The 12,545-nt window shown below is 38.6% G+C and overlaps 1 protein-coding gene across 2 annotated transcripts in view; it reads left to right on the top strand.

Moving 5' to 3' along the window:
- The window catches only part of pcdh7b (protocadherin 7b), a 360,001-nt gene that overhangs the window by 156,419 nt on the left and 191,037 nt on the right, over positions 1–12,545 (top strand). For both annotated transcript variants that reach the window (XM_048602609.1, XM_048602614.1), the window contains exon 2: positions 4,222–4,438. In XM_048602609.1, the coding sequence (XP_048458566.1) occupies positions 4,222–4,438 (217 nt within the window). The remainder of the gene's footprint in view (positions 1–4,221; positions 4,439–12,545) is intronic.

Below are 12,545 nucleotides of genomic sequence, written 5' to 3'. Positions count from 1 at the left end.
TTAAATTAGGGTCTTAAAGAACATGGGTTCTTCAATTGGCTCCATAGTACTATGATCGTGATCACAATCACACACCCCTTCCCTCCATGATCCACTGTCTCACTCCACTGCTCTTCCAGGATTACCAGACTATTGCCAATGAGGACAGCAGTACACATTTCAATCTTCCTGAAAGCTTTGCTACATGTAAAGGTCTAGCACATGCCAGAACCTTGTTCAGAATATCAAAATATTTATTTTATTCCCATCTTACTTTTTCTGTCTTTATTTCACTCTCCAAACATGATTTAATATTGAATTAACCGTTCTAGCTTGATGCAAAGTATTCAGACAGCATCATGTTTGTCATATTTAAAGATGCAATGCATGGTACCAGTTAGCCTTTTGAAAAATTTCATTTCAAAATGCAAGAACAAAAGGTTGAATTATTTACCTCACCCAGAGTATTCACCATCGACAACTGGTGAGGAATTCACAAATACCATACTTTTTTTTCTCTCAGAGATTTGAGCACAAAAACTTGGTTGACACTCCAGCCCAGCACTTTTGCTAGTTCGAGATGTTAAACCAAACCAATGCATACCCTACAGGCTGATGTTAATGATTCCAGGGCTTTATTTTGGACAATGAACAGAGGAGTTCTCTCGAATTACTCAGCACATTTTTCCCTCAAAGGTATCACTGGAAATACATTGGTTATTGTTACATCATTGTTTCCGGGAGATTGTTACACAATCTGGCTGCTGTTTACAACAATGACTAAAAACAAAATTTAATTGATTATGTAGTGCTTTAAGTTGAAATGGTGAAAAGCACGATAGAAATATAGTTTTCTTCCCCCGTAGAAGCAAGATTAGGTTGTTTGACAACATAAAATGGGCTTATAGTACTCAGTCATAAAACACAGAATTAGGCCCTTCAGCCCAACTCATCCATGCCAACTAGGTTCATAAATTGAACTATTCCCATTTTTCTGCTTTTAACAACCTTGACCATATTTATCATCAATTGCAAGACTAAAATACCCCACCAAACCTTCCTGTGCTGATCTGACCCAATTCAACATCCCCCTTCCTCTCCTGCCAAAGTAGTGAGAAAGAGACTGACGTTCAATGTGGTGCCACGACATTTTTCTGTTTATGACTTCAAAAAAGATATTGACCTTTTTTTAAATGATGCCGAGGCTGAAACAGGTTGTTGGGAAAAGCAAAGAGAGGTTCATACCATTGTCTATTATGGGCGCCCTAACCTGGGCATGCTTTCAAATTCTTCATGTTTGTTGCCCTGTGAACAAAGTATTCAATTTCTCATAAGAATTCTGAATAGCACAAAGTTCTCAAACAAAAATAAAAAAGTGAAAATGAAATGATTAAGAATACATTCAGAAAGAAGCTGGGAGAAGTGAAAACAATTTGAGGATAAAAGGATTAAAAATTAAGTCATTAAGATCTTGGAACTTCTACTAATACATATTAAAGAGTCCATGGCTGAAGAACAACAGGATAGACTACAATGATGCAGTCAGATATAATTTATATTCATTGTAGCATCTGAAATCTGCATTAAGCAGGACATATAGTACTTAATTAACTTTCACGAAAATCAAGCAGCAGTATGTTTCAATTACAAATTCATGGAAAAGATCTTAAGAGTCAATTGGATAACCTCAGCTTATTATTTCATCATTCTATAATAAAATAATAGGAACATTCAGATGTAATTTGTTCTGTATAAATTTTGACATTCTAAGATTCTATGAAGAAAATAACTCATTGAAATGTAGCCTGCAACCCAAAAATCTACAGTGAAGTCATGATCACTATGTATTCTTTGTTGTGCCCAAAACATGCACACATTTGAATAGACAGTTTGTGATATTCATAAATGTGACTGATTGTCTGGCAAAGGTTATTTATGCAAGAAAGTACCAGTATGTACCAGTAAGTAATTCTTTCTGCAGTGCAGTTAATGGAATTTTTTTTAAAAATGTAATAATTTTGTCCTCCAGCTCCTCGGTGCCCTAGACACAACAGCGGATAGGAAGTCCATACGTTTTTTTGACTCTGGAGAAAATTCATATCACCAGCACTTTTTGAATTTAAAAAATGATCATGTCTCTTGTCTAAAGCTTAATTTATTAAATGTTTTTTATTGTTAAAATAGACAAACTCATAGATATAATTAGATTATATTACCATGCAAGGTTATGGTTACCTCCTGATCTGGATGGATTTTAAGGTTTCATATTATCTGCAGAAATTTTGCTTCCAATTGCCAATGCAATTGCTATTCATTAACAATAATTTACTTGTCAGCAATCTGCGAAGATGTTAATTTAAAGTATTTTATGAACATTCAGTTCTTTAGGAAGGGGAAAATTACAATTTTAAGAGTTCGCTTCAAATGGGTCATTTATTAGTGTGAGACACACATTTGATTCACATGACTGAGCATGACAGCCCTTATAGAAATAGTAAGCATATCTTCAGTCAGAAACCTTTTGTTTAAATGAGTAGCCACCTGATTGTTTTGATGGGAGAATAAAGAAAGTCATCCTTTCTACATTGTCTGTACATAATTTTAATATATTTAGAATATTAGATGCTGGATTGTGTGAAACTTGTTTTACGTGCAACAGTCAAAGAGACAGCAGTTTACATAGGTAGCACCATATTAAGTAAAACGACACAGAAAGCATTTGCAATACAGGTGGCACTGTTGGTACAATTGTAAAACAGGCATATGTGACTGTTGGCAAAGTTGGCACAGATGGTATAACTGAGAACTTTAGAACAGATGGGAAATTTGGCATGCCTGATATAGAGGTCTGGCTGGGAAAATTTCCACAGATGGTATAATTGGCACTGGAAATATCAGATGGTACATGCGACACCATAGGGCCACCAAAGTATGCAGTCTCCTCCAATTAATCGAGTCAAGAATCTAATAAAGAAAGAAAAAGATGGTTAAGAGAATTAAGTGAATATTAAATAGTAAGACAAACTAGTAATTTACCAGAGAAAGTGTGCGGCCACAAATTGCACTGGTGTACTTTCTTCAAGCTATTTAGCTATTGAAGGTAGACTGTGAGAACATCAATGCAGTAACGTGTCTGTGAAAATAAAGGGCCTAGAAATTCCAATGGCCTGATATTTGTTTCTGCAAGGTAGCTTGGGGTTGCACATTGAGACTGTGCAGAAGTCCTAATGCAGTTGACTGCAAGGAAATTGCCCGGAAAATCTGAATTTCCTTCTGACTATTCTTCTGTGTCTGGAACTCTCAGAGTCCCTTACAGTCAGAATTTCTGAAGTTCTGACTGGCTCCAACTTAATATTTTCTCAGGAAAGGTTAGAGCATTAAAATCCGAGACTAACTACTGTATAATTATTAAACTGAACCCCCTCTGCCTCCCGCCCCGCTCACCACTGAAACCACTTCCCCACAACCACACCTCCCTGACTGCTGAGACCTCAGCATCCAAAACCCACCACTGCCAATCTAATCCCACCCTGCCCCCATTTCCTTTCCAGGGAAGCCACCGCTGGACCCAACATATCCTTGCCTGAACCAACCCTTCTATTCTTACACAACATCCCACTGACCTGACCTTTTCCAGTCAATCTCCGATCCAACGTCTCACTGATCCTACCCTCTTTCCCCGACCCCGTGAACCCCTCCGCCCCAATCCTATCCCTTACACCTGACCATGGAAAACCTCAAACTCTTCTTTCTTCTTATCCCAATCCCTGTTTTTGAACTTGATTGGCATTTCTGGGCCAATGGAAATGATTGATATGTTAAATTATGAATGGGTTTCGTCAGATGAAGAAAGAGCAAATTACGACAGATACTGGAATCTGTACTGAAAACAACAAATGCTGGAGATCACAGCAGATCAGGCAGCATCCATGGAGAGAGAGTAAGCTAATGTTTTGAGTCTAGATGACGCTTCATCAGAGCTGAAGTTAGCTTGCTGTCCCTCCATAGATGCTGCTTGACCCGTTGTGATCTCCAGAATTTGTTGTTTTCCTCTGATGATGACTTCAGTTACTGAACAAATTTTATGGATGCAGTCATTAAAAGAATGGCATTCACTAGTAATCTGTAAAATTTGAGTATTTTTTGTTCAGTGCTTCAGTCTCCATTTTATTTTCTGTCTTACAGAACTTTGTAGAGTTGATGTAAATACAGCTGTTTCATTTATGATCATCTTTCTTCTAGCCTTTTCGTCGTGTGACTTTCTCTGTTGTGAGTCAGCCTCAGGATCCACATCAGGGGTCCCTACAAAGCTGTTATGATAGTGGCTTGGAAGAATCGGAAACACCGAGCAGCAAGAGTTCATCAGGACCAAGACTAGGCTCACTCCCACTTCCGGAAGACAACTACGAGAGGACCACACCTGATGGCAGCGTTGGTGAGGCAGAACACATGGAAAATGGTAAGGACATAAAACTAATCACTTTTTCTCTAAACCAAAGTGAATTAATATTAATGCTAGAGACTAGTTTTCACCGATAGTAACATGAGCACTTAATAGAAAATTCAAAGCACAAACAGCATAAAACATTTTTAAGCCAAATACATTTGTATTTTCACATGAATAAAATAGGATAAAATAGAATAAAATATTGTTTACGTATCAAATCAACAATTGCAAGATGGTCTACTTTATTAAAAATTTCACAATATTAGGTTGTAGTAGTGCATTATTTTAAAATACTCTTGATCAAAAGACTTGTTATTACCTCCTGAAAATCTACTCTTGAAGAATCGTACATGTGTACACCTGATACAGCTGTTGAACTAGATGTAGTTTATTTTAACTTTTTGTTTCAATCTCACATTTTCCCATCAATTTTATCTCCTCTTTTTTACCTGAAGGCATTAATTCTTTGGTGAAAAGTCTTTCTGTGGACTCTGGTTACCTTCTGCTCCCTTGGTCATGTAGTCATTGTTCATGTGTGATTCTGAATACTGAGTAACAATTATCGAAATACTGATCAACAATTATCGAAATACTGATCAACTGAGTGTGCTGATGTGGCATCATATCTGGTTGCTATTAGATCTGCACAATTTTGAAGACTCAGTCTCATTAGCATGTTGCTTGCAAGCTATGGATGCCCCACTGTAGTTTGCTATGTGTCTAGTATTGGACATTTTTGTGTTGCTTGCAGTCTGGCTCAGCAGACAACATGACAGTTCATTGGGTCTGGCAGCATCTGTGAAGGAAAAAACAGAGTTAACATTTCGGGTCCGGTGACCCTTCCTCAGAACACAGTTCCTCAGTTCTGAGGAAGGGTCACTGGACCCGAAACGTTAACTCTGTTTTCTCCTTCACAGACGCTGCCAGACCTGCTGAGCTATTCCAGCAACTTTGTTTTTGTTCTTGATTTACAGCATCCGCAGTTATTTTGGTTTTTATGATAGTTCATTGAGAGGGTGGTAGGTTAAGATTGTGGTAGGGCACCAACTGTGAATAAGGACTCCAAGGTAGGAGTAGCCCACATTATTCGTCTGGATCCCAGAGGTGCACTTCTGCTTCTGCTGACTCCACAAGGAACTAATCGTCAGCATCTTTTGCAGTACCACCTGGTAAAACCATATGAGCATGAGTGTATCTATTCCTGAAACAGGCAGGCATATCATCTGCACAGTGGAAAATGATGATGACTGAGTTAATATTGTAAACAGGGTGGTAAATTGCCATTTTCAATTAAAATCTACCCCAGATCCCAGCAGACTATGTGATTACTTGACACAGCCGAGGAGGAATTTATTCACACCCATTATAAGCCTGCGTACCTCTTGGAAAGATACTCGCTTCCCTCTGTTATTTTATCTGGACATGCCACTATGGTACTGCTTTACAACTTTATGTTTAGCTTTTATTGTTTTATCAGTTGTGATTGAAGTTGTTATTGAACAGATACTTAAAAATTAAGTACAATCAGAGGAAAATGAATTCCACACTAACAATTGAGCTTTTGGCAAACTACCTGAGTAGATCTGTAGACCACTGGAGGATTTCTTGGAAATATATGGTAGGTGCTGCATTAACATTGAAGGTCTTTTTTTTTGTTTTCACAAGAAGCATTACAGTTGAAATGAATTCAGGATACTGTTTAGCCAACAGGGTATTCTTTGCTTTGCAAAGAAACCTGATTTGAGCAATATTTATGTCCTGGTGTAAAGATATATTGACTCGAAAGAAATTTAAATCTGCCAGCATGTCAGGAGGCAGGCATCAATGCTGTGCATTAACAATGCAGGTTGCATCTGTCAGCAGTTACTGAACCTCTCTGGTCAGAACTTGCATTAAGCTGAGTATTCAGATTAATTACATGAAACAAAAATGAGCAATTCTGCTATTGCTCCTGTCTTGCACTCAGATGCATTTTTCATTATTATGGAAATATCAGCTACTTTATTTTAATTACAAAAATTTCCAATTACTTTTTAATGGGAAAATATCTTTCCCCTATTTTTCCTTCTGTTTGCAGGTCAGCTTTTATTTTTGTTTCTTTTGAGGTTTGTTTTTCTAAGCATAGAAAGCTGATTTAATCAATGCTGTTTATAATCCTTCTTTACCCCAGTGGCCTCTGCAGCAGGTGTTCCAGTCACTTTACCCTGGAACTTATGCTACATAATATTATACATACGTTTGACTCATTTGCATCAAATTCCTTTGCTGCTTTAGCTGGAGTGCTTCGCCCATTAAAAAGTGAAGCAATGAAGGAAATAGTTCAGCATTTCTTTCAAAATAGTGGACAGTAAAGTTTAATCAAGAAGCGTAAGTAAAAGTACTGGCACAGTAAAATCATATAGCTTGATTTCCACGGTATTATTTCTTCTCTAGTGTAGCATTTCAAATTTTGCTTAATGACTGATCTCTGTTATTTTATCAAATAAACTGACTGATATTCCAGGTTGCTACTCAGTTTTGCTCAGTCTCAATCAGCCTAGTAAATTGAATACACTGCAATAGCAGAGAATTGTACCTTAGGGTGTAAAAAAGATGACTTAAAAACCAGAATTAATTTCCATCAGATAATAAATACAGAAAGGAATGGGCGTCATTGAATATGTTCCACTGCCCTCAATAAACTTACAAATTCCCAACGAAGAGCCTGTAAAATTTGAAAACATTGATTTTTATGCATTTGTTAATCTCAACAGCTGCCACTCATATGGCCTGCTTCAACCTATCAGATGTTTTCCACAAATTTCCCAAGCTAGTTTACAGAATAAGTTTTCTCCTTGTCAGCAAAACTAAGAACATGATATTAGTTTGTGTCCAGATATGAGTCCAAGAGAACATTTGTCCTTATTTTGTTGATATTATGTGACTGAATACGGAAGTTGGTCTATGTTTGGGAGGTAAAGAAAGTTGCTAAAATGTGTGTTGCCATCGTATCCTGTCACGTTCTGCGTAGAAATAACAGAAAATCTCTTGGAGGAAGCAGTATTTTCTTGCTGTTGATAATGGCCAGTATTCTTGAGCTTAATATACTACTATACAATAGATGTAGATTCACGTAGTTTTGACATGGCTCCAAAACAGAATAGTCATGGAGTCATACAGCATGGAAACAGATTCTTCGATCCAATTTGATTGTGCCGACCAGACATCCCAATCTGACCTAGTCCCATTGCCAGCATTTGGCCCATATCCCCCTCAACTCTTCCTATTCATATACCCATCCAGATGCCTTTTAAATGTTTAATTGTACCCACCTCCAGTACTACTTCTGGCAGATCTTCCATGAACACACCACAGTCTGTGCGAAAAAGTTAACCCTCAGGTCCTTTTTAAATCTTTCCCCTGTCACCTTAAATCTATGCCCTCTAGTTTTGGACTACCCCACCCTGTAATAAATATGTTACAAGGACTGTTTTACTAGCACTACTCGAACTCATGGCATTTCGACTACACAACCAATGCAAAACAAGATCTACCAAACATTTTCTTGATCACTTTAATGTCATAATGCCAGCAAAATAATTTTCCTAAATAGTTGTGCACATGCAGAATTCCCTTTTTCCTTCCACAGCCTCTGTTTGGCTGGCAACTTTGAACCGTGCCTTCCTCTTGAAGATTAATAAAAGTTCATACTAAAGGCAGAACTTCATACTTATGAATGGACTATTGCCTAAAAAATACAAGTGGGATAGGTGGCTAAATGGAGACTGTCTTGCGTTCAATACTTATGCTAAGGCTGCAGAAAGCTTCCCTCAACATGTAATCTAGCTCATTATCTCTTCTATAGCTCATAAGGAAAAGAAATACCTAACTCATGAGACTGTAGACTTTAGTTATGTTTATTTTTTTCCTGTGCTTGTATAGGATAGTTTTATTTTCTCAATCAAAAAGAGAAGCAATGATCAAATACTATCTTGCAACGGTAAAGTACTAGATAGAAAGTTTGTATTGAAAATTTGAAGTTTACTTTCATAAAAGCAAGTGTTTAAAACTAAATTATGTAAAATAATGCTGTGAAGACAATTATAATTTGGATGAAGTAACAAAACCAGCAAAAAACATTCTCTTGAAAGAAGAACTTAGAAATATTTTGGAGATGATCCGTTATGAGTAACAGATTCTGATTAATTTTGACTTTTAGCAAGTTAAACAGGTGATAGTGAATCTTTGAAGTCAATGGAAATGAAACAGAGAAATGTAAAGTAGGGGGACTGCGTAACTACATTTATGGTAACTGCAAAAATAAATGACTTGTACTTGTGCATATTATGAGGGTTCAAAGGGAGGGATTTGAGGTTCTCATGACAGGTTTGGGTGATTTCAGTGGTATTGTTTCTTTACTTTATTATTTGTTTTATAAACCTCTCATTCTTTATCTCAGTGAGGCACAGGAACCGCTAAATCATTCTATCCAGTCAAGCTGTGAAATATTTTTTGCATCAACATTTGATGTAGTAATAATACAGTATTTACTGTGATCAAAGTGCTCCTACTCATGTTATGCCTAAAATCAGGACTTTTCTGAACTTCTTCTTACTTGAATAGCAACAAGCCTTCCTTCAAGGTACCCTTTTTGTGTTTTCTCTTCATATCTGCAGGTAAGCTAAAAAAGGGTTCAATTTTCCTAAATTTTCACAGCATATTACAAAAATAAATATGTAGTGCAGCTTTGTAAAATGGGAAACCTACTCATCTCCAATTCACAGTCCATTAAATTCCTTTAGGAGTTTGTTAATGAGCCAGGGATGGTGACAGTGGTATTCTCAATGAACAGTCTAAATTGAAGGGACATCAGAGAGTTTATCTCTATTTCTGGTAAAACTAAAATTTGATGGGCCCATTTGAACTAGGTTGAGTGCTGTACATTACATTTACTTTTATGTGCATGGCCAATTTTTGTCTGAGTTCCAGCTCCTGGTATTCTAAAGAGCTGGTCTATCTGGCAAGGCAGCAGTGGACCCCAGCTGTCCACTTTTGCCACCAGCACCAGTGAGGCAGTTCCCAATTTCTGGAGTTTCCTGGTACCATTAATTTAGTGCCAGGCTCACCTCTTCCTCAGTTAGGGTATTCAAAATAGATTGCAGGCACAGAGGCATTGAGGCCTAGGGCCAGGATCTGGAAACTGACTCTGTTTTAAAATTCTGGCCCAAAATTTCACTTGTGCTCCATAGTCACTAAGTCAGAGCTACTGACAACTCATCTTTGCTTGCTCCAGGCAGTGGAGGAAAAGAGAAACTGACTATTTGAGCTTTCACCTAGCAGGAATATAAATCAAGAAGCAAGGAAATTCAGAATCAGGTAAGAATACTGCACAAATTACCTGGTGAGGCTGCCAGATAAAACTATCAGAAGAAATTGTTACATTGCAGGATAATCGCTGTTAATTTTTAGAGGTATTATGACTGGGTGGCACAGTGGTTAGCATTGATGCCTCGTAACACCAGGGACCCAGATTTGGGCGACTGTTTGTGTGGAGTTTGCACATTCTGCCCATGTCTGGTTTCCTCCCACAATCCAAAGATGAGTAGGTGGAGTGGATTAGCTGTGCCAAAAATTGCCCTGTAGTGTCCAGGGATGTGCAGGTTAGATGGGTTAGCCATCGTTAAAAAAAAACTGCTGTGGGTTTAGAGAAGTGGGGTGAGTTAGTTGGGATGCTTTTCAGAGGGTCAGTGCCGACTCGATAAGCCAAATGACCTCTTGTTGCACTGTCAGGATTGTATGATTATCTGAAGATCCTATTACTCCTATGTGGAGATTTAATGTTATTTTAGTGTTGTGAAAAAAAACAAAATCAATATCCTAGGTAAGAGAATATTAGAAGAGAATACCAAAACATAAGCATTTTATACTTAAGATCATCACTGATTTTTTAGCCTGCTCCTGAAAGAGATGAAAATAAAAGAAAACACTGACTACTTGTTAGCTAAAACAATGCAAGTTTTAATGAATTTAATTTTTAAAATAAGACTCAATAATAAACCATTACGTGCAGAACACTGGCAATAAGAACCTGAGGCTAGGAACAGGATCAGAGGACCCCTGAAATCTTCACCATGTTTCATAAGATTGTCATTGATTTTCAATCTGATCTTCATTTCCACTTCTATCTCTTTGTCCACTTAGTCCTGGTCTTGAATGCGTTCTCATTAGCTGAACGTCCACAGTCCTCTAGGGGATAGACAGTTAGGGGAAAAAAAGACAGAGCTCTCCCCATCTCAGCTCTTAATCATTCGCACCTTTTCCTGAACTCCTTCCCTCTAGTCCTGGATCCTCCAGTGAGGGAAACAGCTTCTCATCATCTGTCCTGACAGGCCTCCTCAGAATTTTATGCTTATTCTCATAAATTCCATTCCATTTGACCTCTTCTCATTGGTTAATTCTCTCATCCCAGGAGTAACCTCCTACTGAAAAGTCAGTGTTATTTACAAAATTAAGCATCAGTAATTAGCTTCAGTAGCAATAAATTGAATATAAACTGTAGTTTAATACAATCTGCATAAAGCCAATTGCTAACAATGTTGTTAAAACAAGAATGCTGTTGCTTTGTACAACCATAAATTGCTTTATTAAAGTATAATTAATTTGCTCAATGCAATTTGCATCCTTTCAAAATTAACCCAATGAGTTATTTATCTCTTCAGCTGTTTATTTGTTGGTGGTAATTAATTAAGTACTAATTTGGATAAACCCTTTCACATCAATAAGAAAATAAGAAATATGTTCCTTTAATCAGAATGATTTGGGCAGAAAGTTTAGGTCCTGCCGGGGAGATGGTGGTGATGGGTGATTTAAAAACACACTGGCTGGAATGTTGGCTACCCAGCACCATTCCCAGGACTAACAAATGTCACCAGAGGATTGGGGAGGGAAACTCTGAAGGGCGGGGGGGAGGTGTGGTGGTTGCAGAACCTGCCCAGTTCATTTGTAAATTTTATTAAGGCTGTTAAAGAAAGAATTGAGAGCTCATTGTGAACCATATTAAGATTTTGGAAGGCCACGGACTGCTGCTGAGTCAGGGGCTGACCAGGTACATGGAAGTAGATCCACAGCAGAAAACCAATCATGGCCACCTCTACAAATTAGGTGGACACATAGAAGGGAGACCAATTCAGAAGAGAAGTCAGACATTCGTACCCTTACGATTATCAAGGCAGCAACTGACCCAATAATCGCTGTGTGTGTGTGTTTTCTCCCACAGAATTTCATTCCAGCCTATACCCCCGCTGTCACCTTCTTATAACTGAGATGCACAAAGCAGTCGATTTCATTATGGGGTTCCCAATGGGAAAGGGCTGCTGCACCCGTCATTGCAGGGCAGGCTGCATCATTGGGCCCAGCCACACTGATGGTCATTCAATCAGAGTGGCCAAGGAGGCTGATGATGGCACCACAAGAAGGATGACTGCCTCTCCCTTTACAGGGACATAGAACGGCTGGAGGGGAGCACCAAAACTGGCTACCTCTCTCATCAACCTTTGTGCCATCTGCACCACTGGTTGGTCAAAGCTACACAATGCATTCTGTGAATGTATTGAGGAACAGCAAACACCCTGTAGTTGCTCAGCTGGCATATCTCTTAGGTGTTGAATACACCCAGAGGCCTTTCCTGTGGATTCAGCTTTGCTCTCACCTTGTCAGAGCAAAGAAGGTGATCAAATGTTTTCCAGCACTGTTTCTTCTGACTATGTTCTGCCTGCTGATTGCGTCAGCCATCTCAAGCCAGGCCTGCCTGATCAAGAATGGTAGCCTCCTCTGTCACCCTCCAGAAAAAGAAGCTACTTCCTCTCCCTCACTGCCTCCAGGAAGATCTCCAGGTCAGGATCAGTAAAGTGAATGGCAGCCCTATCCTGGATTTGGTTTCTGTCTATCCTGCTCCATCAGTAGCAGGACTTCAGCAAATGATTCAGTAAAACAGCAACAACAGTAATGACTGTCATGGTCAGTTTAAGAGACAACAAGGTGCAGGGCTGGATGAACACAGCAGGCCAAGCAGCATCATAGGAGCAGAGAGGCTGACGTTTCGGGCCTAGACCCTTGATGAAGGGTCTAGGCCCGAAACGTC

The sequence above is a fragment of the Rhincodon typus genome, chromosome 1 (genome assembly GCF_021869965.1).
Source record: "Rhincodon typus isolate 14 chromosome 1, sRhiTyp1.1, whole genome shotgun sequence".
Lineage (NCBI taxonomy): Eukaryota > Metazoa > Chordata > Chondrichthyes > Orectolobiformes > Rhincodontidae > Rhincodon > Rhincodon typus.
This window is presented reverse-complemented; position numbering and strand designations above follow the sequence as displayed.